This window comes from Naegleria lovaniensis (genome assembly GCF_003324165.1).
Source record: "Naegleria lovaniensis strain ATCC 30569 chromosome Unknown tig037, whole genome shotgun sequence".
NCBI classification, from domain to species: domain Eukaryota; phylum Heterolobosea; class Eutetramitea; order Acrasida; family Naegleriidae; genus Naegleria; species Naegleria lovaniensis.
The window spans coordinates 321,525-348,129 of NW_025407859.1; the positions used below are offsets into that span (position 1 = coordinate 321,525).

Here is a 26,605-nt window from a genome sequence, read left to right on the forward strand (position 1 = left end):
ACAAAGAGTTACGATTTCAAACACGTTGGCCTTTTCATTACACATCTTCCAACTCTATATTTTCTGCTTTTCTGATTTTACTAAATCGTCGAGGAGTTGAATAGGATCTCAACTTTGCTAATCTTGCTTCTTTAAGAGCTGCTTCGTCCTGTGTGAACTGTTGAGCCTGAACCACTGATGCTTTTCTATCATACCATTGCGTTCTAAAGACAATATACATGATTGTGAAGCAGTAAGTATCAAACAAAAACAGTAAGGCTAGCAGTGCAAACAAAAACCAAAAGTTAGCTAAAAATCCAGCAATATCCTGACAAACTAAATTTCTACCATGTCTATAATAAGAATTGACACGTGCGCACGACAGAACAGTGGCTATGGGTCTAACTTCATCAAAGACATTGTTTACAGTGGTCTGCAAAGAGTTTTTGATGAAATTCACAAATTCATCTCTCACAACTAATGAACCTAAAAACTTTTTGAGATATTCCATAGCAAAGCTTGGCAGTGATTGTGCAACAGATTCCACTTGAGTTAAAGTGGAATTGATCACATCATTTTCACACTGTGATTCAAAATATGACTTGATGGTGGTGGTTGGAACGATAGATACATTCAACTTGAATCCCATGAATTCTTGTGAAAAACCTATCGATTGATTGAGGGAGCTACCACCAAATTCTTGCAATGCAAGAAAAGCATATTCCTCAACCCTATCGCAAGTGTCTACAAGTGCTATATTCAATGGAAGCAACAGTGCAACCACAATGCATGACAGCAAAATGAATAAGCTCATGATCAGGGAAACAATTAACAACACAGAAGGGCACTTTGGAAAGCAAACGGGAAAAACAGCAAGCCAAGGCAGAAATAAGATCAGAGAAATGAAAACCACAACGGCTAAAAGTCGATATCCGTCAGCAGTAAACAGGTCTGGAAGGAAAATATCGTTGAGCTGATGATTAGCTTCATCCACATACCATGTATAGCTTTCAATGTTAAGTCCGTTCACCAAGCTCTTTACAGATGAAAACATGGAATCAAAGTTAAGGGCGCTATTAATCGTTTCAGTGTTCAGATTATTCATATAAGACGAAACGTCCATGCTGTTAAGGCTGTTAAACGTTGGGCTAAGTGCAGATATCTGGGACGACAAGGTCGTCATATCGAGGGAGTTTAAACTGTTTTGACAGGAATCAAGAGAATCCACAATTGTCTGGAATGGCACTGTGCTTGTTACTTGACGGATAGAAGGGATAAAGTCACTTGACAATAAGGTTCTAGCTTGACTGAACCTGAACGAATTTTTCAAAGCTCTCAATTGAACAATGAGAGATTTGATGGTGCTCAGAGGAGAGAGAGTGGATGCAATTAAGCTTTCTGCCGAGGATAATGAACTGTTTGCGACTGAAAGAGATGGTATACCAGAGATGGTCTGTCTGAGATTTGAAACAAGGGTTGAAAGATAAGGCATGGTGTTGCTTAAACCTGTACACGAAGCATGCGTGCTTCCAGCACATGTCGATGGTGCCGACTGGAGAGTTGATATAACTGTTCTGGTTAGATTTAAATCAAAAGCTTCCACAGAGCTGTTGAGAGGAGACAAGTCGCGAGAGAGAGTTGAGAAATCCATGAGACTGTTGCGTGTGGTATCAAAACGAGTGTACAAAGCAAGTAAGTCTTGAAGGTTTAGAGAGCTGTTCAGAGTTCTAAATGTTTTAAGGGGAACCAAGGTCCACAAGTCAGAAATATTAACCGAGGGTCCATAATCAAGCTTGGAATTATAAAACGAATTCACTTGTTGAGTGACGTTTGGAAGCGAGGACAAGAGAGCGGTGTGCAAATCATTGAACAATGTGGTCAATCGTCCATTTGTTTTTGAAATTACTCCATCCTTTACACTTCTATACTGGGATTGTATTGCCCCAAGAGGGATTTCGATTATGGTAGCATTAATAACCGACAAGTCAGCCAGAATGGAGTCAATGCAATTGGTTCCATTGAACAATTTAACAAAAGAGGTTACAACGTCCATTGTTTCAACAATGATTTGCAAAGAAGGAATAGTAGCAATGGACTGATTGAAGTTGCTTACATTCTGCTTGATGGACGTCAAAGTGTTGGGAATAGTTGAAAACAGAGAATTATCGAGAAGGTCAATACGAGCAACTGAACTGCTAAGAGGCGAATCGAGTACACTCAAAGCACTTTCTAAACCATTGATAACAGCAATTAACGAATTGGAGGCGGTTACAAAGCTGAGAGAAGTGTTCAACATATTTAAATAATCTAACGCTTGATTGAAATTACTATCTTTGATGCGTGACAAAGATGTTGACATGGTAGAGAGTTGTGAGGCCAAAGTTTGAGTGGCAACGTTGGGGTCGGTGTTGTAGTTTTGTAGATTGTAGGCAAGAGTTGAAAGGAAGGTATCTGTCAATGTACTCGATCTTTCTTGTGAAATGATTTGTAAAGAATTCTTAATTGAAGCAATGTAGCTAATCTGTTGGAGAGTTGTTTGTGACGAGGTCATCGATGTAAGTAAGGGATCAAAGTTCACAGATGTCATGACCGACTCAGCGCTCGAGAGTCTGTTGAGCAGTTCTGGAATATCAGTATCGGAAATGGCCAGTATAGAAGATTTTACCCCGAGATGGACAGCTTGAGAGGGGTGAGAGGAGTTTTGAGGTGTGAATTAATGTACGAGTTGAGTGTGTCCACCTCTTGTGTTGTTGTGGAAAAATCAGGAATCAAAGATATCATGTCTGAAAGGCAGGTGGACCATGATTGCTTTTTTTCATCGCTGGGTAGCTTGTTCAAAATGTTTGTTTTTAAACTACTGACGCTTTGTTCAATTAGATCAATGGTAGTTGGTATATTTCCTGCAAACCCCAACACATCTTGTGCAAGAGACTCCACCTCATTGTACATCATTAAACCTTGATTAAACAGCTTGCTGAACAGAATATTGGTCTGAAATGCAAACAAAAACCATACACTTTTGAACTGTGAATAACCACCAAAGGAGATAGAGAATTACTTACAGTACAGCCAAAATGTTAAAAATCACTAAGACTAATAAAAACACTCGACAGCATGTGGTCACTCGTTTTTTCTTCTTATGGTCCAAGGCCCATTTCGCGTGATCTTGCATTCTGCGCTCCCTATCTTTTTTACTGGGTTTACAGCAACACATGGACCATGTTGCATAACAAGATGTTATCACCCAAAACAAAATTTGTACAATTAGTAAAATAAGCAAAGCGATTCCGATAGAAGCATAGTTTCCAACACCAATGGCATAGTCTATTGTTTTTGCTAAAGCTGTGCTGTTGGTGAATTGAAACGTCTCTAATTTCGAGGGAGCTTTGTGATTTCCAACCACTGAGGTGGAGTAGTCGTAAATTGATACTCGCTCAATGGAACCAAGATTCCGAACAATGTTCTTCTCAATACCAACCCCGGTAATATTCAACGCTGATGAGAATATATCAATAGAGGATTTCATGATGGTATCTCGAATGTATGTTTGCTCGGTATTGAGGAAAATGGCGTCCGAACCATAAACTTTACCGCTGCTAGCTTTCCAGTCTGAAAGAGAGACCAGAATGGTCATTATTATTATGATTGTAATATGAAAGAATGAGCTCCTCCTTTGATTGGATCCGTTGCAATGATGGTGAGTTTTCATTCTTGAAAATGTTATGCTTAAGTATTCGGGAGAGAATGATATTACGCAAACAAAACCGTTCTTAGCTCGTACGCAATATTAGCTATAGTAAATTGGAAGAGTGAGATTAAGGCTGACGATTAACGTTAGTAAGCTAGGATCATGAGGCAGAGTTTTTTTGAATTGGAAACAAAGCTCTTTACAAAATTAAAAAGTCACACGCGTTAAAAATAATGAACAACAACAACAACTTACTCTCGGAGAGCACACCATACTCCATCAATGATAACAATGATTTTTTGGTGTTTTAAAGTGCTCCGATCACATACTCATCTCTCACACGAGAGACGGAATTATCATCTTGACAGAATGATAATCACATTGTTATTATTATATAGATCTATGGCCCGAATGATGAATCATTTTAGTTGTCTCTTCAACTTACCAATGTAATAAATGATGGTAATTCTTGATCAAAATATTTCTTGCTCCATTACCGTCACGAGGGATGTGGAAGTGACAATGATTACAATGAAACCATTTGCTTCCATAAAGGTCTTCCTTGATCACTGAACAATTTCCTCACGTTTTCGATGTATATTGTTCTGTGATAACATGTACCTTGCATCCACGCATTTCTGCCTTTTGCAAGAGTTTCATTCGACAATCATAGTGTCTAAATCGCAACATTTGGCGAACAGTTTTTCTAGTAATTTTTCTTCCAACCCATTCGGAAGTGTTGGTGGTGGTTTCACTTGTGGTGGTGTCCCTTGATTCCCATCCTTCGAATGGTGAAGACGATGCAACAAGAGGTTCTGTTCGCACATCCATATTCTCCGTTTGGCCATTAGTATAACCTTCTTGTCCTTGACACGAAGTATCCTCTTTTCCTTGACGCTTCCTTTGTTTTTGTTTTCTAGCAATCATAGCCTTGACATTAAATTCAGGTATTATAATTTCAGAATAGTGGAATGTTAAATAGTCAATGATTTTGTTATGCATATCATTCACCTTATTTCTAATTTTGCTTTCCAGTCTTCTAATCTTCTTTTTTAAGGCTTTTCTTAAACCCTTATAAAATTTTCGTTCCTGCCGAGAATTGTATTTTAGAAATTTGTTCTTGGCAATTTCCGACCTGAGCTGATCTTGCTTTAGAGAGAGGGAAAAGAGTATAGTGTTTTCTTCTTGAGCGGCAAACTCCAACGCGTCTTCATTACTATCATAACCATACATGAAGCATCGAACACCTGGATCCAATGTAATGTATTCCTTTCTGAGTTCATTTTGAGAAGGTTATGGGCAGTCCTTGAGAAATATCGTGTCATATTCAAACCGTTGGAATTCTTGTCGAGTTAAAGCTTTGTGATAACGGACTGGAAGGCAAACAAAATATCTTCCTCTTTCTCGTACAAAGGTTGTCTCGTGTGAAAATTTTTTGTTGTCTTGTTTGGGCAATCATGGAAAAATTAGAATTCAGAAAAGTTCCAATCACATGAATCAATCACATTCATATAAGAGATTCAAATCACATGCATGTAAGTAAAATCGAAATACATATATATACATACCAATCTCTTCCTTTAACATCTTTCGTGCTCTTGTAGGATAATAAAATTTCAAAAGATGATCCTTAGATTTCTTGGAAGGACATGCACTTTCATTTCCTTTAAAAAAGGTAGGTTTTAACAACACTCCTTCCTGTGATAATGAAATGTCTTTCACCTTGAACGACTGATATGGATGTTGATTGCTTCGTCCTTTCATTTCGAATTCACATGGTTGTCGAGCAAAATGCTTGGGATTAAATCTTTCGTTCAATTCCTCATCAGTAATTTCCTTCTTTCCTTTTTGAACATCTTTAAGAAATTTGTTTTTGGCCTTTCGGGCAGCCTCTTTGGATTCCTTTTCTGCTGCTTGTTTGTTCTTATGTCGAGTAATTTTCTCAGCCTTAACAAAGTCCTGCGTTCAATTTAATATCTGCTGTCAAGGCTGAGAAAATTACTCGACATAAGAACAAACGGTTTTCTTAACTCCTTTGAAACAGTTGAAACAGTGGAATTGAGAACCATTTTTCTCTTATTCAACCTCTTCTTTGTTGGTTGCTGTTTGTGATAGAGTTGCCTTTTTCTTAACCGTTGAACCTTATTTTTCAGCGACTGAAATGTTCGGTGTTTAAAGTAATCTCGGTAAATTTGTTCGAGGGCCCTTTCAAACCTGCAGCAAACAGCCGAAAAGGACGGCTGCCAGCTCCTGCTGACTTCCCAAACTTTGTGGAAATCCAGAATCCTCCAGAATCCGGATGTGTATGGATTTTGGCGGTTGTTTTTGGCTTTAAAACGAATAAAATTTTTAACAATAAAAATGCAAAACAACAACAATTCCGAACAAGCTTTGGCATGTTATCCTTGACCGAAATGAATTCAAATGTGGAGCTAAACAACCACATCAACATACATCCACGAAACGAATTCTGATCTTCATCTTCTCTATGACTATCTTACCGATATAAAATTCACACCATCAGACATCAATTCAGTAATTCGTATTTTTGAAGAAAATGCTATCAGATAGCTTGTTCTAAAGTCTTTTATTTGATGATGAAGAGATCATGTCATTTGCACTTCCAAAATCCATCATCAAAGCAGTGATTTCTTTTCGAATGCAACCCGAAAATGATAATCCAAACCAAAGATTTCACGTAAAAACAAGATTATGAATGAAGATGATGTCAAACAAATGTTCATAACAAAAGAGCTTTGTGGAATCGCTCGCATCTTCCTCAAAGAAAAAGAAACAAATCATAACAATACTGACATCGAAGATGAGTCAATTTATAGTTCGACTTCAAGGTAGATAAATTGTCATTATCCATTATTGTTGTTATTAATGATCGGTTTGTGTTTGACAATGTATAGAGTTCAATCATCACCCAACAACAGAGTATTTTTGCCTTTTCAACTGCAAGAATATATGATCGAGAATTTTTATGGAGTGGCTCGACAATATTGTGGCTCCAACACCAATCTGAACGCTGAAAATTTCTTGAATGCTCTCAATAATTTTTTAAGTGCCTTAATTGTTGGCTTACAATTCAACAAAGAGAAAGATCAATCCACAAGATTACCATATGAGTATTATTGTTGCTTCTCATCACCAGAACATATTAATTATATTGTTATTGGTGAATTTGAAAGAGCATGTCACACTTTTGCCATGCTTTCAGATACTGAATATAAAGCTCCAACCATTCATACTCTATTGTTTAATTTGAATATACCTGGTATTGAAGTTTTACTTACAAAAGAATTCAAATTGAAACAATATTCGAATAATGACATTGTGGAATTTGATAAATAGGAGCAGCAATGGAACAGAACACATCAACCACACAACATGCTACAAAATTTCAAAAACAAACAATCCAACGCACATATCACCATTGGAGGAATTACCTATCACAAACAACAAATTGAAAAACCAGAAGCAAATGCCAAAGGATTCTGTTGATTGCATCTGAAAATAATTTCGGCAGCGAGGACTATCCTGGCTGAATGGCTGTTTGCTGCGGCTGCATGTTTGAAAGGGCCCTCATTTGTTCCAAATTCATTCCCTTCCGCAAGGATGTCACAATTAAATCCTCTTCCGAATGTGAATAAGTTCTCCTGGAGTCGTTGATACATTGGACTTGTTCGATGATGGTTGTGCTTGTCTTAATGGTAAAGGTTTGGATGGACTTAATTGACCAATTTTCATAATCATTGTGTGATAATGGTCAGAATTGGTCCATGTTTCTGGAAATTATAGATCATTCATTCTTTTCCAGAAACATAGACCAATTCTGACCATTATTACAAAATCTTAATAAAATTTGTTACATCTGAAACGTCATACACTCCTTCCATTCTGGCACGATTAATCTTTCTTTTCAATTTCTTGTACTTTTTCTTTAATGAGTTGATAGATCTATCAAAAAAGAAAGTACCAATCTTACTCCATTCCATATTGAATTATTTTAAAAATAATAACATGTAATGTTTTTGGGTTGCGTATGCTTTTCCTTGATCGAGAGAGAGATTCAATACTAATTCCACGCTCCAAATAAGCAGTCCTTAATAAGTCTCCAAATTTATCAACAGTAGATACGTCTTTCAATACTTCCAATCTCTGCCAATGAAAAGCAATCTTCTTCTTTGCTCTTTCTTCCTCACACTTATAATGATTACTCAAAATATGTTCACATGGCGAAAATTTAATTTGCGCCATTGGTATGTATGGAGGGATAGAGAAACCATCAAAACCACCAACGCCTTTCAATTTACACCATTTATCAATACGTTCCATCATGGAACGTTTTTGATAAGGATGCTTGTATATCATTTGTAGTTGCTTCTTTATCGCCAAGACTCTCTTTGAATTTTGAAAGGCTTTTTCAATTTCTCTGGTAGGATTGGGTGATTTGATGGGGTTGATATTGGTAACCGATGACTTGTCAACATGTTCCAACTTGGGTGATTCTTGGTCCTTTGTTGATGTTTGCTCTGAAATTCTTGGAGGAAATGGTGGAATGATTGGATATAATTGAGTGAAAAGATTGGGATTTGGTGGGAATATAGGTTGAAGGAATGGATGATGGGAGGAGGTGAAACGAGGGTTGTTTGAATTATTCTCCTCACGACTCTGGTTGTTCATGATGAATTATTTTTTTTAAAATATTCTTAATAATAATAAATATTTTCTATCGTTTGGGTTGGTTGGTGATGATAATGAACAACAGCAAGCCTTCCGAACCAATGATGCCCTTTTGAGAGATTCAATACGAACCAATGATGCCATTTCCTAGGACTCATCTGACTCTTCATCAGAAGAAGTATCACTGTATTCATCACCCACCCGCTCGTAATCGTGATCCGTTCCATACTTCTGCCCCTCATGGCTCGTTATTGAGTAGTACCTTATTTTCAAGTTTCATCGGTTGTTGTTGTTGCTGCCATTTATCAGTCCCTTATTATCATGTTTCATCCAAATATTGTTGTTCTCACGAGTTGCAAATGTTCTGCATGTACTATTTGTATTTTGCCAAAAATCGTTATGCAATTCCGGGCGGATCTGCCTAAAGCTTTACAAGGCATACACTCTCTCGGTTGGAATTGAGGCAAGAGTTGTTGTGCAATAAAGTACATAAACAAAAGCACTCAAATGATGCATCAAGAAACGTTGACCCTCGCCAACTCGCCAACAAACTCGCTGGAGTATTTTGGCTCGGGTTAACCACTGTGTGTCACTCTTAATTTCGTAAAGAGCTGTTCGCTCAAATTTAAGCAGTTACAAAAACCATGTGAGAGCAAATACGTATCTTGGTTCTCAAAGTACCTATTTTGTTTGTTTTCACTTCTCGTAGATTAGCTTGGATGTCCTATCAAAAAAAATGTGGAAACGAAAATTTTTGGATGTGTTGGGAAAGAATCACCACGCCATCAAGACGAACCACTCTCCGAGGTTGAACCTTCTTTCAGAATCATCATCGGTACTGATACCTAAAATCATGAATAATGGTTCATTATCGACTCCTTCTTTCTCGTCAGTAGCGTGGTATCATCAAAGCCTATTCCCAAATTCAAACAACATTCCTAAACAAAACATTCAAGCATCAGAAAACCACACAACCACACAGCAAAAATCATCAGCAACCAGCGTCATACCCAAGCACCTTCTTGGCTACGTCGAATTATTGTTTCCTGGAATGAGCGTACAACAAGTTATGCGCTTGCCACCCACCACCATTGACGAGCATGTTTTAGCGCGTGTTGAAAAAGCGTTTCAAAAACAACCTTTAGAAAATAAGGCGGATATATTTGATGCACTCATTCGTGTCAATCAAATTCAATATATACCTCCTCTACTGGATATTGCAACCAAGAGCAGCAAGCATCCAATCATTTCCGCACGGTATATACGGGACGTGGCATTGAGTATTGAGAGAAAAGGAAATAGTATTGCCAAGCACAAAGAATATTATCACGGATTTAACACTAAAGAAATGTTTACTACGTGCTCGAAGTGTATTGATCTAATCATTGCCAATAGCTATAATTTTGTGCATTATAATAATGTAGATGTTTTTGTTTTTATTTTGGCATTACGAGTCAAAATGTTTAAACATTCTTCAGATTTTTATGGCCTGAAAAAGTACTTTGAGAACCAGCTAAAACCCTTGATTCATAAATACATGTCTCATCCAACATCTATATGTACATTGTATAACACGCTTACGTCCGTGCTCATTGAAATGGACCAACTAGATTATTTATACGAAATTTATGCAGACAACATGACAATACATTTCAACCTACTGAAGAGAAGCAAAGCAATACTTAAGGGAGCTCCTTTATTCGTCACTATTCATTCGTTATTGACTCATGTCTCGCGTTCGGTTGCACTAATTAATACTGCAGCGAGGCTTTCGATTCTAGCTGTGGAGTTTTTCGACATGGCCAAAGCAGACCCAACTGTGGATCAAGCGTTCATTCGAAGCTTGAGCGGCAATTTTATTGTAAGCTTTGTGGAACATTTCGAGGTAACACCTCTCCACCCGTTACAACCTTTGCATCATTACTTTTCGCTCTATTTGAATTTTGTTTCACACTTTTGGAACTTGCATGGAGATGTAGCCAACGCAGGAACATTTGCCTACGTGTCCGTAAGGTTTTTATATTTATATGCTCGTCTGACTCAGGAATCTGCCTTTGACATTTCCAGCTCAAGAGAAGCTGAATACGTATATGAGCAATTGCTAGCAAACAATATCTCGTTGAGTGCTGAAATGTATTATTGCTTGCTTGTTATTTTTTCACACACTAGAAACGAAAAGAAATGTTTAGAAATTTATGAAAGCGCGCTTCTCCATTCCACAACAAACTCTGAAAAATACTATTTCCATCATGCATTAATTAATGCCTATTCCATTATGGGCGATTTTGAAAAAGCCTTGGCTCTTGCAACGCAAATGAAGAAAATTACAGCTGCAACGGGAAATGTGTTGCTGAAAACAATCGCAACCATGTGTCTTCCCAACTTGAAAAGTAATTACACAGACGATTACATCCAAACATGCATTGAAAGAGCTTTGCAGTTATTGAACGACGAAAAAGTAGAATTTGATGGTATCACGTTGAATACCTTGATTAACATTTATGGTTTAACAAACAAATTACCAACCATGCTCAAATATTTCCAAATCCTAGTGGATGACTTTAACGAGGATGGAAAATATGCTGGTTTTTTAAATGCTATCACATTTACTACAATCATCAAGCACCTGTGCTCCAATCGCCAATTTGACTCTGCTTTGGACACGTTTAAAAGGATGAAAGAACTTTCCATTCGTCCAACTGTTGTGACCTATAAGGTATTAATTGAGGGTATGATTCTTGTAGGACAAGATTGTCTGCCATTAATCATGCAACACATGAAACAAGATGGTATTAATATGGAAGACCATTTAATTGGATCCATAGTGTTCTATTATGCTGCTAGAACAGAAGATGAAAAACAATTGTTAGACGTATTAAAAGTCGTAGATAGACATCGAGATGAGTATACACCAAAAGTGTACGAACATTTAGTTCTCTTTTATACTCGATTTCAGGATTGGAATAAGGCAGCTCGAGTAATATTGCAGCTCTTGGACAAGGGAATTACACCAACCATTCGAACCTTTAGTCATATGATTCAACGAATGGTGGGATACATGGATGCGTTTGATTTACTTCATATTCTTCATCCAGATGAGTCATTTGTAACTCAATATGTGGAACAAAGGGAAGAGGGAAAGTTAGACCATATAAGAGATGCTCTCTTTACCAAAGAGATGGACCATGGCCTTGGACTTGTCATTTTGAAGAATGTGCTAGCAAAGATTAATTTCCAACAATTTCAAACAAAAGTGCACATGCATTCCAGAAATCACCACATGAACAGACATGCTTGCTTTCTATTGATGAATGCTCAGAAACAAAATTTAGGTCTGAAGGCTGCTCAAACATTTGTGGAAATACTTGTGGACTTGTTTGCGGATCTGAAATGTCGTATTTTTGAACAAGCGGCTCATTTGATGCTCTTGCTCGTTCAAAAAGAAGGTGGAAGCGGAAAAGTTCGTTCATTATTTGAATTATTATCAGCGGGAAATAACAAGCTTGATGTGCGGAGCTTTAACGTAGCTCTCCAATGTATATTGACAACAGAAAGTCAAGACTCTGCTTGGAATTTCTATCACGAGATAGTATCAACAAAAAGCTTCTCCATCCGTCCAGATCTCAACACTTTGGAGCTGTTGATTCGTGCGGCAAGAAATGAGAGCGATTTTGAAATATTGTTCAAGGCCTACAAACAAATGACAAGCAATACCAAATTTTATCTTCATCAAGCCACGGAATCCATGTTCGATTTTAGAGCTGCACTGATTGATAGCATCAACGAGCAATTGGCTGTAAAAGAACAATCATTGAATCTGTCGAGTAGTGTCCGTCAAAGGATTAAAATCATGAAGGACTATTTAGAACAAGCAGAGATCGTTATGGAAACTGTCTAAACCACTCAGAGACGTGATATCTAGTAATATAGAAATGTAGAGATAATGAAGTTTCATATTTTTTCATTCACTTAGATTGTTAAAGTTACGAGAGTGTTTGTGGTATCATGGAGTGAACGTGCAATAATTTAATGCTCAATGGAAAACCTAGAGTTATGTTTTGCCAACACGACACAATGATCAGGTGGTGTTGGCTTTGGAGCTCCTCTTTGCAATTTTCTTTGTTCTTCATAATGACCTTCATGTACAATTTTTGTTGAATTAATGCTAAACCCCTGAACATTTAGGAAAGCTGCCTTCTTGAAAGGTTCTTCTGTGGTAGGTCTTGCCGAAAGTTTAGCCTTTTGTTTTTTAGAGTATTTTGTGTTCAAAGCGGATCTAGGTCGCATTAAGCCAGTGGCCTCTGTTACTACCTCCACATGGCGGGGAGTAGTGGTATATCGAATTTGTGACATGGCTGATTGTGGACGATTTTTAAAGGACATTTCATTCGAGGAACTACTGTTTGGATTGAAAACAGTTCTAGAGTTTACATTCCTAGGTAATCCTTGCCGCTTAGAATATTTTCGGAGTAGTGAAGAGTGTGACTTTCGAAGTTCCTCATGTTCAAAAGGAATGGAGGGATTGTCATAGTAGGATGATTCTCCTCCATTCGAGTGATCTAGAATAAAGGAGCGAGGTCTCGATGTGATATTGTTTTTTGGACTCTTAGTTAATGCAATTTCATGAATTGCATCCATATTTTTCTTAATGAAATCTGTTTTTTGTTTTTCGCTTGTATGACTTGCCGATGATGAGGGCCTTGAGCTAGCATAGTTATGAAGCACTGTTTGAATCAGTGGTCGATTGTTTTCTGCTGATAGCATTTGGTGCCAAGGGTTGCTTATTGCTTGATTTGACTCATCTTTTTTAACCATCGAGTTAAAGCTTTCATTATAATGTTCTGACGGTGTTTTAGAACGAAGATCACCTCTTCCTTTTTTAAATAAGGGTGCAGATCCAGGTCGCTCCACTATGGGAGCTTTTTTAGCAATTGTATAAATGTATGATTTTGGTTCGTCGTTTTCATGACGAACTGACATGGACGAATGAATACTTCTATGAGATGACCTCGAACTAATCGGCTCGCTGAGCAAATCAGTATCAATTCTATTCGTAACGTGTAAGAGATCTTTTTCTGCGGGGGTTCGGGATGATTTTTGAGGAAGTGCAGATCCAGGTCTCGCTGGGCTATGGAGCGACTTTATAGACAACATGTCATCTTCTAAATTATCGCACGCCCTTTTTGACCTTCCTGTGGAGAGCGCTGATTGAGGTCGTTTCAGCGGGTTCTTCCTGTCCTCTCCAAACGCATGCTCTGAAATTCCCGAAATATTCAAAGCATCTGACAAGGTTGTAGAGCGATTGGAAGCTAGGGAATGTTTTGTCATTACAGAAGTATGTTGTATACAATAATAATTCTTTCAATTATGAATAATAGCTCGGACCAGTACCATCAATAACAACGACTCGGTCCAATAAGGCTTGATGAAACCAGAATCCCAAATTGATTATTTACAATTTTTTTTAACCGTTGCCGGTTTCAAGTTCAAATCTTGAGAGAGATGAAACACACCTCAGAGATGATCATCTCCTTGATGATAAACAAACACTTCATGAGAGAATGAAATCCAATAAATAGTGTCATGTAACAATCGGATCCGATTCAATAGAACATTTATTTACTTCTTCTTCTTGTATTCTTTAATCACCTTCTTCTGAAGAAAGTGTTTCATTTTGGGCAAGAGAGAAGAAGAAAACAAGACCTTCTCCCCTCGCATCATAAATCCCAACTTGGAACTCATCAAAATGATTTTATGAGGAGTATTTTCCATGTAGGAAGGAAGGTCCTCGGTGGTGTCTACTAATTGTTGTTCATCATCAACCTCCTCCTCCTTCTTCTTCTTTGAAGTTCTCAATAAATTCCTCAACAAGACTTGTTTCGCAATCTGTGTAAATACTTCTACTTGTCGGAGGCCATGAATCAATAACTTGTCTTGATCCAAAGTGTTGACATCACCCAATGCAAATATATTTTGGTAATACAATGCACAATGCGCATGGCTCGACCTTAATACTTGAAAATGTGAATTCACTTGAATGTAACCATTGGAATTCAAGGCATGAGAAAAGTTTGGTTTCATCATTTCTGAATTTGGTTTAAATCCACAACACATAAAACATAGAGAACACGTAATTTCTTGTTGTTGAACACTACTCGTGTCATGTGCTTGTCGACGAGTCTCAATGATCAATGTTTTTGGTTGACTCTGTCCAATCACTTGACTGTTCAATAATACTTTCAAATTCTTTTGAAATTTGCTTTCAATTTTTCGTGATACGAATTCATGAGCTCGAGTGAATGGTCTCATCAACATGTGTGATCGCTGTACAAGAATAAATTGAAGATGAGGATACGACTGTGAGAGGGCGCATGCAAATTCAACTCCAATATAACCTCCACCTACGAGAAGAACTGTTTTTTCAGAATTGGTCAATTGGTTTAGAATTTGAGTGGCATGAACAATATCGGTTGGAGAATAGGCATCAATGAATGAGATTTGATTCTCAACACAGGTCATACCTTGCTGTTGAATGTCCTCTCCATCTTGAGGATGATTGTTGGGAGAGCGTGTACTTTCTTGAGAAAGCATTTTGGGAAGAGCTGTGTTTTTAGAAAGACAAGTTCCTGTCGCAACCACCAAATAATCATAGGTTAAATAATGACAATTTTCCACAGACACAGACTCTAATTTCATCGTGTTGTCACTTGACAAGACAATTTCATTCTTGTTGGGTGGTTCATCAAAGAGATGATCCCATTCCGAGTGATGATCCTTTTGCATGATTGTCAAGTAAACTCCCTGTTCAGTGACTTGTTGTACTTCTCCTTGGATGAAAATTCCACAATCTTCCATAATATCTTTTATGGGCAAACACACTCGTTTCAAATACTTTTGAGCGTCTTCCAAAATAAAAGCCATGGCAGGTTTCACATAGTAAGTGTCACTGCGATCAATCATGATGAGTGAAAAGTATTGAGAAAGATTTTTAGCACATCCAATACCACAATCTCCACCTCCCAATAGAATCATTCGTGGAAGAAAGGGTTGCAAAAATCGAAGAGGAGTTTCTTGTTCTTTCAACGATTGAACCCATTGAGAGGAATTCTTCTCATGTTGTGACAATGCATGCTGTTTCTTTTTCATGGAAGGAGCCATGATACCATGTTGAAGGAAGAGTCGACCAAGAGTTTCAATTTCATTTGCAGTGAGATTTGCATTCTCTTGTTGGATTGCCTTGATGAATGTGTTCCATGTGAAATGAAGAGCCAAGTGTTTACGAGTAAGTTGTTGAAGTGTAGAAGTGTATGCATCGAGGTTGGAAAAGTGACGATACAATTTTGTAATGAGATGTCGAATATCTCGTTTTACGTCATTGGACAGCTGTTGATGATAGACATCTTTTGCATGAATGAAAGCTTTCAGTGATGCATAGTCCTGTTGCAGTTCTTTATTGCTGCTCGCTTCGTGTTGGTTGGATTCAGTAATTCTGATATTATTCATTTTGGTGTACAGAGTAGTGGCGTTAGTTTTTTGGATGAGATATGACATCATGCATTCATAATGTCCTTAAATCACAAAAGTTTAGGTTATTCAGCTCCGGAGATTTCCAAGTTGTTAAATTTCCTCACATGCCAAACTTAAAAAAAATGTGCGCTTTAGGCCAAGTTAATGTGCTTGTTCCTTCCAGGTGGCGCAAACGGACATTTGTTTTAGCGTTCCAACTGTCTCAAAATGTAGAGATCCTTTGATTTGGGAACACTGAGATGCGTAATTCAGATCGGCAATGGACATTTCTCGCTGACGTTCGAGCGTTCAAGGATTAAATATATTTAAAAAGGGCCAATTTATTGACGTAATTCAGAAAAATTTTTTCACACAACTGTAGTTGAAAGTACCCTGTCTGCGAGTCGAAGAAAAGATTCAGTCAGTTTTACTTGCCGCAACTTGTGCCAACGCTACGCTTTGGTTGAGTCGCAGTTGGTCAACCAGTAAAAAGGCCCTAAATTGGTTTTTTTAGTTTCAACGAATGAAAAAAAATGAATCCACACTTACTTCTCCCGCTCAAAACACTATTTCAATGCGCACTTTTCAACCAAACGATTTGAATAATAAAAGAGATTTGAGATGCAATAATCTTTAATTTTACTCGTTCAAAACGGTTTACATATTCTTTTCATACGATCAGCCATCACAGTGCTTCTCAAAAAATGATCATCAGGTGGCAGCTTCGGTTGTGATTATTATTTTGTACAAATCCATCTATAACATGTTGAAATTGTTGTTTCAGTGCAGATTACCTTACATCGAAGCAAACTAATTTTGAGTTAAAGGTTCCGATCGATATTTGTGAGAGCAAGAGCAGCAGGTACTACAGCGTTATGGCTTTTTTTTTGTTGTAAGACGGTTGACCAACTGCGACCGGCCACTTCGGGGCGGCGGCTTCAAATTTACTATCGCAAAACTGACTGAATCTTTTCTTCGACTCACGGACAGGGGTACTAGTTGAAAGCAGTGAATTTACAGACGCGACTGCAAAAGAAAAGGAAAGAAAACATTTTTGTTAGATGGATATAATTCATTATCGAATGGGAGCATGGTCTAGTGGTATGATTCCTGCTTTGGGTGCAGGAGGCCGTGGGTTCGATTCCCACTGCTCCCCAGCAACAATTTTTATTTTTATTTGAGCCCGCCGCATACGTTTCTTTGCTGGGACAGAGCTGTTGAAAAAAATTGTTGCTTGTTTCTACAGTTCATTCTTCTCTTTATTTGATTTACCTTCTTGAGCGCTCTTCCCTCGCTGTTCCCTCTCTCGTTGCTTCTCTTTCACCACTCGCTCATATTCTTCCTTCGAATGCACCACTGTTTTTCCCAATTTCTTCATGTCATATTCAAATACTGTGTCATAGACGTATTGACATACTTTGGCAGGTGTTAAATCCACATTAAAAATCAAATCTACTAATTTGTTAAATTGTTCTTCATGCTCCTTCACTCGATGTGGCTGTTCTCGCAATTCCTCAATGCTACTCACTAACATGGTTGAAAATTTTGATTTTTGTTTTTCAATGAGTTGTCTCTTCTCTTGTTTGTCTTTGGTTTTTCCTGTTAACACCACGAGAAAGGTTCGAATGGAGGTAACGTTGGAATCACATTCAAAAAAATCGGGAAAAACATATCGGAATGGATGAGGATCAAATTCAAAACTTGGATGATCATTGAAATTCTTTTTCTTCTTTAAACTGGGTTCATGATTGTGTTGTGTTCCCGATGGTGATTGTGAAAATGTTTCCACAGTAAAAAGTGTCAAAGTTGCTGCAAAGATGACGAGCAACAGACACGTTGTGCTGTTAAAATTGTGAAATGACATTTTTTTGGGGAGGTCCTAAACTGAACCATACTAGCGATTGAATGGAAATCCAGGTACCTCTGATGAAAAATACATTGTTGCCTTCTCGAGAATGAATAATTTACTTGTTATTGTTGAATTTGATACTTCTCACAGCATGAATATCAATAGGTCCACCTCTGTAAGATCTCTTCTTCTTGGTCTTGGCAGCTCTAAAATCTTTACCTCTGGTTGGAGCTAAATCTTTTAAGGCTTTTTCACCATGAGCTCCAAAATTGTAAGCTCTTTGAGCAAGTCTTTCATCAGCAAATTTAACACCGTCTCTCTTCACTCGTTGGAATGGAACTCCCTTACTTTGTGATCCATTATTGTAGTGATTGTCATCATCGTTGTTTTGAATTTTGGTCTTTTTCAGCATGGGTGCAGTGGATGAACGTTCTTCATCATTTCTCTTTCTCTTCAAATCCGATGAATCATCTTCCTCGTCTTCATCCTTCATCATAGAACCAGAGTTCTTGTCGTCACTAGAGCTACTACTGCTATCAGAGTCATCTGAGGAGGATGCATCCTTCTTCTTCGTTGATAATGCTACAGTCTCAGGTTTCGAGGCAGGCTGTGCTTTGGCAGGCTGAGTGGTGGTTGCAGCTTTCTTTGTATTCTCGTCATCTGAGCTGTCTGATGAATCCTCAGAAGAAGAAGAAGAAGAGGATGATTTCTTACCGGCATTGGAAACAGCAGGTGTGGTTTTCTGAACTGGCTTGGTTGTCTTTTCGTCATCTGAAGAGCTACTACTGCTATCAGAAGAGTCATCACTTGAGCTAGCCTTCTTCTTGGAGGCGACAACGCTCGATGGTGATGGTGTAGGCTTAACGACAGGCTTCTTTTCGTCCTCACTTGAACTATCACTGGATGAAGAATCAGCATATGGTGCTGTTTGCTTTTTAAGCACAACTGGAGTTGGTTTTGGTTTCTTTTCTTCTTCCTCAGAAGCACTCGAACTATCGGAACTATCAGAATCTGAAGAAGCAGCAGTGCCATTGGATGTCGTGGTAGTTGGGGTTGATTTCACTACTGCAGCCACAGACTTCGCTTCATCATCGCTCGACGAGCTACTACTATCCTCTGATGATGAAGAGTCTTGCTTTTTAGTTGCTGGAATTGCTTTCACTGATGTGGTTGTTGTTGTGGGCTTGGAGGTTGTAGCAGGTTTCTTTTCATCCTCAGAAGAGCTCGAACTATCGGAACTGTCAGAGGAAGATTCAACCTTCTTTGAAGTTGTTGTGGATACTGCAGTAGCTGCTGGTTTAGCGATCGTAGTTGGCTTCTTCTTTTCATCTTCGCTACTGTCATCTGAACTTGAAGAATCGTCTGAGGAAGATTTCTTTGAGGTTGCTACCACTGCTGGTGTAGACTTCAAAGCAGTTGATGGTTTTGAGGTTGCTGTTGTTGTTGTGGTTGATTTCTTTTCATCTTCACTCGAACTATCAGAACTATCATCGGACGAGCTTGCTGCTTTCTTGGTTGAAGCAAGATTAGATTTAGTGGTGGTTGCTGGCTGAGGAGTGACTTGTTTCTTCTTCTTTTGATTACTATCAGAGTCATCCGAAGAGGACGAGGAAGAAGAGCTACTAGCTGGTTTCTTTGATGGTTGTGAAGTGGTGACTTTGTTTTGATTAGCTTTCATCTTGTCATCTTCGCTTGAACTATCGGAACTATCCGAGGATGACTCTTTCGTGGCTGAAGCAGGTTTAGAGGCGGGTTTGAGGTTTTCTGTGTTGGTTCTTGTGATTGCTGGTTTTGTAGAAGTCTTCTTATCGCTATCAGAACTGCTACTACTACTACTGCTAGAGGATTCATCCTTCTTTTCGACAGCTTTTGGAGAGGCATCTTTCATTTCCTCATCACTGTCTGAGTCCGAAGAAGAGGATGAAGAAGATTTGGTTTTTCTGAACTTTTTCTTTGGTGAAGAAGAATCAGAGGATGACTTCTTTTCACTCTTAGCAACTGCTGGAACTTCTTCATCAGTCATTGCATGATTATTTTGATAAACCATGTTGTTGTGAGTATTTGAAGATTTAGCAGCCTTCAATGCAGCTCCTAAATTGTAATCTCCATAAAAATCAATTCCATAATTTGCAAAATAGGTTTCATAGACTTCTTTAACTTTTGGAATGGTCAATTCAGTAAAGTTTTCCTGATATAATGAAATTAGTGAACATGAAAAATTCATGGTTTCATGTTCATCCATTGAATGATCATGTCATCGGAATGTGGATATTTACAAAAATCAAACTTACCATTTGCGTTTCCTTTGCAAATACTTTAGCAACTTGATCCAATTCACAATACACCAAAAAGTCATAAATTGCCGGATACAACTTTTTCAACTTTTCCTGTTGTTGAGTTTTGGAAGGAAGGACACGGAAAGTCTGAGAACTCACTGGATTCAAAATTGTGTGCTTTCCGTGAGGCATCGAGGACGAAGATGAAGTAGTGCTACTGGCCTTTTTAAAACCGATACCCATCTTTCCTTTGTTTGCTTGGTCAAGCTGATGCTCGGCATAGGATTCTTGTTGCGACTGTGTGAAACCTCTCATTTTTTTTTTCAAATTTTTCACTTCAACAATTTTGTGTTGTTTTTTTTGAAGGTTTTTGAATTAAATTTCAATATTTAAATTAAATTCAGCATTATTATAGTTAGGAAGGAATTGAACAATGAAAAGTTACTTCTTTTTGAATAACGAATATTTAGGAAATACAGAAAAATGTGAATCGGAAATTTATCATGGTTCGATTGAAAAAGAAAAATGATACAATCTGATCGTCAACCGGAAACATTTATCGAGTTTTTGTCATGTCTTCACAGGGCAACTCAACACCATTCATTCACGAGCGCAACAACAACAATCAAATCATTAAATTCAACACCACCAAATCCATCCGTGCGAATCGATCGAATGAAATATATTCATGATATTCAACATTGTACTCTTTTCAAACAATTGTTTCGGCCGGCTAGTTCTACATCCCAACAACATTCTCTTCGATTTATTTATGATTTATATTTCTTGTCCCTAGGCTTGAGGCAATGTGTCTTGTTGGATTACATGATGTTTGCAAAGGAAGAAAAATTATGTCAATTATTAGTTGATTTTTCAAAAGAATGGAATCAACAATCATTAGATCATACGACACGACTAGGATTGATGAAAATTGAGTTTGTGACATTGTTGGGAGGGAATTGGGAAGAGATGACATTCACCTATTTGATTAATGAGAAGCAATTACGAACCAGAGCTGAACAAATAATTTCACACGAAAGACTAATGCCGATAGAGAAACGATTGTTTGTCAATATTGACTGCTTAGAAGCCGAAAATACACCTGTTCCATGTATAGAGTCATCTCATCGGTTGAATGACATTGATGCATTCTCGAAACAAATATTTAAGGAAATTTGTCTACGAGTATTTGGCAATTGTGACCATCAGTCACAAAACCCTCAAGGTTCAACAAGTGTTGATTTAAAATTCCTGAAGGAATCCTTTGAAAGCAACATACTTTCATTCATTCCGTTTGATGCTACCATGATGAATGCTCTGCTACTGAACTATCCAATTATTCTCTTTTATGGCTCTCGCTTTAACACGTTGAGTGACAAAACGGACTTTGTGGCAAATCATTGCTTGAATCATTTAAATCTTCAACGGTATTCCTTGCACTCCTCACTATTGGTGGATGATCCATATATTTTGCAATTTGTAATTCCAACCGAGTTGTACGAAGAAAATCGTTCTGTATTCGACAGCTGCATTGCTTCATGGCTTGAAAATGTAAAGACCTGTGTGAATAGCACACACGAAAGAAATGCTCTATACTTGAAAATTGAATCTGTGAGCCATGATAATATTGTTCTCTAATTATCAAATTAAAATCGAAATGTATTTACATTTTACTTGCTCATCATTGATATCCATGATGCAACAAATGACATTGCTACTTGTGAATGACATGTGCTAATCGTCATACTATTGGTGATGTAATTGCATTGGAATGGAAAAACTATAGCAATTATCCCCAAGCAATTTTCAAAGAATAATTGATCACTAACATGTTATTCGTATTAAAATGATCATATAAATCTCCAACAAAATCATCAGGATTTGGACAAAACGCCTGTCCACAATATAAAAATAGGCTTTGGTTTGGATTGTTGATTCGTAACAGTTTATCCCGAAGAAAATATATCACTTCATTGAAAGAGCTAGAAGCATTGATCTTGAATTTCTTCTTTTTCAAAATCGGAGCGTTACCCACAGCTTGGAAAAGAAGAGTGATCTTTCTTTCACCGCCTTCGTCTGTTGTGGGTGTTTCTGTTGTTGAGTTGCTTTCCGTTTCCTGTTGATCATTACTGGTGGGCGTGGAGTCTGCACTTGATGACATTTTTTTTTAAAAATGGTTTCTGCAAACATCACATGAAGGTCGACCTTGTGGCAAACCTTCTTGTTGCAAAATAGAAGGTTCGTCGACTGAAAATATTAAAATAATTTATTTCTTTTTGGAATTGTTAATGATTGCACGTGCAAACATTTACAAAGAGTGTTGAAGAGCAAATTGTTCATCCTCGTCATGCTCTGACTCTCTTACATAGATCAATAACGCTTTTCCTTCGATGGAAGCAAGAGATTGTGAGTCATCGAACGGAATTTGTCGTTTTGGGAAAGAGTTAAGGGTCAATTCATAGTCAGTTTCAAGCTTGCTAAACCTTGAAGGTTGCCATGAGCCTGAATATGCATGAATAAATCTATGTAGATCTCCAAAAGTTAAGTGTAGTGAAAATTTGTTTTGTGTTTCTGTTCCGTTGGGCAATTTAAGCTTGATATTCTTATAATTTGGCTCATTGCTATAAAAAACCAAGTTCTGTCTGATTTCATTTCGCTTTGTCTCGTTTTCGAAGAGCTTGAGTTTGAATTGATTAAGAGCTCTCTCTTTTTCGCGTTCAATTTGAAGCCTTTTTTCTTCTTTTTCTCTGTCTATTCTTAAAGATTCCTCATAAGCTCTATCTTGCTCTTCTCTTGCTCTTCGTTCGAATTCTCTCATTTGTTTTTCATTTCGTTGAATGACTAATTGAGCATCCAATCGTTCATGCTCGCTAATTAATTGTGTAAGTAAAGCGTCAATGAGATGAATGCCACTTTGTTGTGAAGAAGTCATCAATTCAGAGAGTCCATCCATTTTCCAGTATACTTTGCTTCCCATTAATATGGCAAGGAAAGGAAATGAAGTTGCTTGAATTTGATTAGAAACTGCAAAGCCTTCTGAGGATTTGATAGAGCTCGCGAAAACTACAAAATTAGCATTTACAAATTCAATGAACTCCTTTCGACAAAAAACATGCTGAATAAATTCATAGCTATCATCATGTCCGGGTGAGTGTAAATATACAAATAATAATTGATCATTGTTTTTACAAAAGTCAACAGCTTCTTTAAAGGTTCCTTCAAATAGATGAGGAATCATTTCCATCACGTTAGGATGATGTTGATGATGATGTGCTTCCTGATCATGATGTTCTCCAAATTCGTCCAATGATGGCAAATGAGAAATAATATCTACAATCAAATCTTGTAATGGTTGGTTATTGGTCGCCACAGAATGGGTTCGTAACTGTTCCCTGATCACTTTTTCGCTCGGATTCACGGCAAGTTTAAAGGGAAGCAATCCCGAAATTTTGCTCATCAACCAAGAGAACAAATCATACAAATATTGAGACATGACCGAAATTATCAACAACAACAACACATAAATTTAAATTAACAAATGAACTTTGTTCCGTGGGACAATAACGCTCGGATTTTTTTAAAGTTTTAAATTTACATTTTGCAAGCCAGCAGTTTTGCCACGCATTGATAGAACCGAGCAGACAAGGAAACAGTGAAATCCACTATCGATGCGTGGCAATAGTACACAGTATGTAACTATCAAGCCGTAAGGCGCACCACCACAACGATGTTTTCATGATTGGAAACAATTTCAAAAAAAACGTGTAGTCATTTGTTTCCGTTCCTCGGAATTCAGCCATCATCATTCATTGTCATCATTGCTGCCGCAGCAAATAAATCATACACGTCGTACAACCACAATTGAATTCAGACACATCATGACTGTGGACACATTCAAAATTCTTCCAATGAATTTGTTTCTAATTTCTATTCAGAGGAAACAATTCCATTTCTACAGCAAAGCCTTGTTGAAAACGCTTTTCGTCAAGTTGGACTCTCCCGATAGATTTATTAGTTTCATTGAAACTGCTGATGAAATATCCATCATATTGGATGAGAGCAGTCTTGAAGAAGTAAAACGATATAAGGAAATCATTCAGTCATATCAATTAAATATGGATGCCATCATGCTTGAACAAGGCTCAACATGGAGAGGAATTTTGATAAAATCCGTAGTTAACCATGAGAATGCATCGGATTATGCAAATAACAGCTCAAAAGCACTATTGGAGAAATCAACAGCAAGATCCATCTATCGTTATGCAAGCATTTTGTCAAGCAATAACATTTCAATTTTCTACCACAGTTTATGGAGCCATGATTTGCTCTTGGTAGAGGAGGAGAATTTTGAAAAAGCTGTTGAATTAATTCAGAAAAAAGTTGAAAATAGCGACCAATCAGTGAAGGAAGAAGAACTTGTACCACCTTCAATGTTTTTAAGAAAAAAGCCATCTGAAAATGATGACAGCTATGATGCTGAGGCAGACGAATTGACCACGCTAGATACTAAATTATTCATGTGCAGACTTTCAAGCAAGCAATATCAATTTCACATCAAGGATTTGCTAAACACTCTGTGGTTTGAGTACAAGAATATTGGAGATTTCTTTGCTTTGGCTTCTTTTGAGGACGAAAACATTATTGTGGGAAATGAACAAGTGTTTGAAATGTTGTCACTTGGAGAGGATGAAATTGAAAGTACTGCTGTTACGGAGAGTGCAGAACAACTTCAATTTGTACCAGTCATGATTCATACGAGTGAAGGATTGGGTTTTGATGAGGCACAAATTGGTGTAGTGGTATGTTGTTGCGTTTTGGTATTTGACACACATGATCATATGGGTGACTCCTCTTTCTTAATTATGACCGTCTTTGTTCAACATTATTTTAATAGTCCAAGCTCACTGGAAGTTTACTGAGCCATTCTGACAAGTTGGCAGTAATTTACTTTTCCACGTTTGTTACTGATTACATTCTCATCCAACACGATCATTTGGAAAGTGCCCTGAGTCACATTAAGGAAAAGTTAGAACAAGTAAAAGAGTAGTACAGAGAGGGTTTGGATTATAGTACTAGTCTCATTTCAATATTTACTACACTCACATCATTAATTGTTAAACATATGTTTCCTCTCTGGGTCTTGTCCTTCATGGACCTTACTCTTTGGAATCTCCATCTCCATTGGAATGCTGCTCACAATTTGTAAACTCCAGTCCAAGAATTTCAAATATCTCTCAGACGTGATAAAGTAATCGTCTGCAATATCCACTCCCTTGTATTTTACAACTTGATAATACTTGCTCAACCAAAACAACATTTCGAGAGCATACTTTTTGTCAAATTCAACCTTAAATACACGACAGCCCTTTGTAGCGGTCCAGCTGCAATAATAACATTGACGAGTGTTTGTTGCTATCATTTGTGTGTACATTTGAGTCAAGTAATAGACGGGAACAGCATCGTGTGGTTTCTTGGAAATGTAACTAAACGTAGGTTTAGCTGGGATGGGTGTTCCTTTTTTCACATATTTTGGAACAAAGCAAGTGGGGCATTTGATTTCAACACACGAAAAGTATTCCTCTGCTTCTGTGGATGTCTCTGATGGATCATTCTTAGAACCATTGGAATTGCTCAATTTCTTCAAAAGACCATCAGGCGAAGCACCCAAAGGAGGTATCTTCTCAAAGCTCAATTGATATTCTTCCAATTCTTGTTGTGTAAAGACTTTCAATAGCCGCTTTTCTGTAATGACATAAAAACCAGTCTCACAAAATGTTACATCCTTATCCAACAAGTCACTCTCCAACAATGTGCTAACACAATTCAATTCGTGTAAACTTCCCCACTCTGTAAACACTCTCTTCACAATCTCATCATAGGACTCCTCACTCAATGTTGGATTTTTTAATTTCTCAATATCTTCGTCACTCATCTTGAACAGTGTTCTCAATTCTTCTCGACTCAATAATGATTTGTACATTTCCCCTGTGGTTAACTCGTTTGAATTTTGAGAGAATGAAAGACCAAGTTTTTTTGCAGCCTTTGGATTGAAAAATCCCAAAGCTCGACTAATGTTAGAGGCTGTCAATCGATTTTGTCGTAATTCACGCCATCTTTGCGAACGTTGTGGCACGAGATGTGAATTATCCTCGATCACAGGAGTGTACTCATCAAGATATTCCAGAGGAATGTATCGTGTTGGAAATTCTTCAAGCACTTGTTCGTGATAAATAGCTTTCCATTTGACGTTGGGAGAAGCACCTTCAAATTTGTTTGCCAAGTATTGTTTCTGAGAGAGCTCAACGAGTTGTTCTTCCTGCTCGGAAAGAGTGTGAGTATGGATCGTTAAATTGGATAATTGTTGTTCAACACTGGCAATCAATGAATCCTCCTCTTGTTGTTGTGAGGATGACGATTCCGATGATAGAGTTGCTTGCGTGATCATGTCTGTGTTTTCTTTCAAAGTGTGGGTCTGACTGTGGTGAAGTGAAATCAATTTTTTTTGAAAGAACAAATCTCTCCTCTTGAATCAATGATTCATTTTCTACTGCAATACTTTCTAAATCAATGAATTGTTGTGCTGATACATCCATTACCTTTGGATGCATTAGTGGAAAG

The 26,605-nt window shown here is 37.7% G+C and overlaps 15 protein-coding genes across 15 annotated transcripts; 4 read left to right on the forward strand and 11 right to left on the reverse strand.

The window, feature by feature from the left end:
- Window positions 1-37: 37 nt before the first annotated feature.
- On the reverse strand, window positions 38-2,530 carry C9374_009166 (uncharacterized protein; the record flags this gene model as incomplete). The annotated part of the gene is made up of 1 exon (XM_044699323.1): window positions 38-2,530. The coding sequence occupies one exon, from the start codon at window positions 2,528-2,530 to the stop codon at window positions 38-40; it is 2,493 nt and encodes an 830-aa protein (XP_044544912.1).
- A 110-nt stretch (window positions 2,531-2,640) lies between these two features.
- On the reverse strand, window positions 2,641-3,613 carry C9374_009167 (uncharacterized protein; the record flags this gene model as incomplete). The annotated part of the gene is made up of 2 exons (XM_044699324.1): window positions 2,641-2,953; window positions 3,042-3,613. 2 exons carry the CDS (start codon window positions 3,611-3,613, stop codon window positions 2,641-2,643), a joined length of 885 nt encoding a protein of 294 aa, XP_044544913.1.
- A 636-nt stretch (window positions 3,614-4,249) lies between these two features.
- On the reverse strand, window positions 4,250-6,148 carry C9374_009168 (uncharacterized protein; the record flags this gene model as incomplete). Its single annotated transcript, XM_044699325.1, has 3 exons — window positions 4,250-4,914; window positions 5,236-5,626; window positions 6,122-6,148. 3 exons carry the CDS (start codon window positions 6,146-6,148, stop codon window positions 4,250-4,252), a joined length of 1,083 nt encoding a protein of 360 aa, XP_044544914.1.
- A 489-nt stretch (window positions 6,149-6,637) lies between these two features.
- C9374_009169 (uncharacterized protein) lies at window positions 6,638-7,024 on the forward strand (the record flags this gene model as incomplete). Its single annotated transcript, XM_044699326.1, has 1 exon — window positions 6,638-7,024. One exon carries the CDS (start codon window positions 6,638-6,640, stop codon window positions 7,022-7,024), a length of 387 nt encoding a protein of 128 aa, XP_044544915.1.
- A 630-nt stretch (window positions 7,025-7,654) lies between these two features.
- Window positions 7,655-8,356, reverse strand: C9374_009170 (uncharacterized protein; the record flags this gene model as incomplete). The annotated part of the gene is made up of 1 exon (XM_044699328.1): window positions 7,655-8,356. One exon carries the CDS (start codon window positions 8,354-8,356, stop codon window positions 7,655-7,657), a length of 702 nt encoding a protein of 233 aa, XP_044544916.1.
- Window positions 8,357-9,092: 736 nt separating this feature from the next.
- On the forward strand, window positions 9,093-12,254 carry C9374_009171 (uncharacterized protein; the record flags this gene model as incomplete). The annotated part of the gene is made up of 1 exon (XM_044699329.1): window positions 9,093-12,254. One exon carries the CDS (start codon window positions 9,093-9,095, stop codon window positions 12,252-12,254), a length of 3,162 nt encoding a protein of 1,053 aa, XP_044544917.1.
- Window positions 12,255-12,382: 128 nt separating this feature from the next.
- Window positions 12,383-13,684, reverse strand: C9374_009172 (uncharacterized protein; the record flags this gene model as incomplete). The annotated part of the gene is made up of 1 exon (XM_044699330.1): window positions 12,383-13,684. One exon carries the CDS (start codon window positions 13,682-13,684, stop codon window positions 12,383-12,385), a length of 1,302 nt encoding a protein of 433 aa, XP_044544918.1.
- A 291-nt stretch (window positions 13,685-13,975) lies between these two features.
- On the reverse strand, window positions 13,976-15,859 carry C9374_009173 (uncharacterized protein; the record flags this gene model as incomplete). Its single annotated transcript, XM_044699331.1, has 1 exon — window positions 13,976-15,859. One exon carries the CDS (start codon window positions 15,857-15,859, stop codon window positions 13,976-13,978), a length of 1,884 nt encoding a protein of 627 aa, XP_044544919.1.
- A 1,243-nt stretch (window positions 15,860-17,102) lies between these two features.
- On the reverse strand, window positions 17,103-17,726 carry C9374_009174 (uncharacterized protein; the record flags this gene model as incomplete). Its single annotated transcript, XM_044699332.1, has 1 exon — window positions 17,103-17,726. One exon carries the CDS (start codon window positions 17,724-17,726, stop codon window positions 17,103-17,105), a length of 624 nt encoding a protein of 207 aa, XP_044544920.1.
- A 100-nt stretch (window positions 17,727-17,826) lies between these two features.
- On the reverse strand, window positions 17,827-20,302 carry C9374_009175 (uncharacterized protein; the record flags this gene model as incomplete). The annotated part of the gene is made up of 2 exons (XM_044699333.1): window positions 17,827-19,899; window positions 20,003-20,302. 2 exons carry the CDS (start codon window positions 20,300-20,302, stop codon window positions 17,827-17,829), a joined length of 2,373 nt encoding a protein of 790 aa, XP_044544921.1.
- Window positions 20,303-20,512: 210 nt separating this feature from the next.
- On the forward strand, window positions 20,513-21,625 carry C9374_009176 (uncharacterized protein; the record flags this gene model as incomplete). The annotated part of the gene is made up of 1 exon (XM_044699334.1): window positions 20,513-21,625. One exon carries the CDS (start codon window positions 20,513-20,515, stop codon window positions 21,623-21,625), a length of 1,113 nt encoding a protein of 370 aa, XP_044544922.1.
- A 151-nt stretch (window positions 21,626-21,776) lies between these two features.
- C9374_009177 (uncharacterized protein) lies at window positions 21,777-22,148 on the reverse strand (the record flags this gene model as incomplete). Its single annotated transcript, XM_044699335.1, has 1 exon — window positions 21,777-22,148. The coding sequence occupies one exon, from the start codon at window positions 22,146-22,148 to the stop codon at window positions 21,777-21,779; it is 372 nt and encodes a 123-aa protein (XP_044544923.1).
- A 147-nt stretch (window positions 22,149-22,295) lies between these two features.
- C9374_009178 (uncharacterized protein) lies at window positions 22,296-23,480 on the reverse strand (the record flags this gene model as incomplete). Its single annotated transcript, XM_044699336.1, has 1 exon — window positions 22,296-23,480. The coding sequence occupies one exon, from the start codon at window positions 23,478-23,480 to the stop codon at window positions 22,296-22,298; it is 1,185 nt and encodes a 394-aa protein (XP_044544924.1).
- Window positions 23,481-23,865: 385 nt separating this feature from the next.
- Window positions 23,866-25,034, forward strand: C9374_009179 (uncharacterized protein; the record flags this gene model as incomplete). Its single annotated transcript, XM_044699337.1, has 2 exons — window positions 23,866-24,786; window positions 24,882-25,034. 2 exons carry the CDS (start codon window positions 23,866-23,868, stop codon window positions 25,032-25,034), a joined length of 1,074 nt encoding a protein of 357 aa, XP_044544925.1.
- Window positions 25,035-25,094: 60 nt separating this feature from the next.
- Window positions 25,095-26,432, reverse strand: C9374_009180 (uncharacterized protein; the record flags this gene model as incomplete). Its single annotated transcript, XM_044699339.1, has 1 exon — window positions 25,095-26,432. The coding sequence occupies one exon, from the start codon at window positions 26,430-26,432 to the stop codon at window positions 25,095-25,097; it is 1,338 nt and encodes a 445-aa protein (XP_044544926.1).
- Window positions 26,433-26,605: the final 173 nt, after the last annotated feature.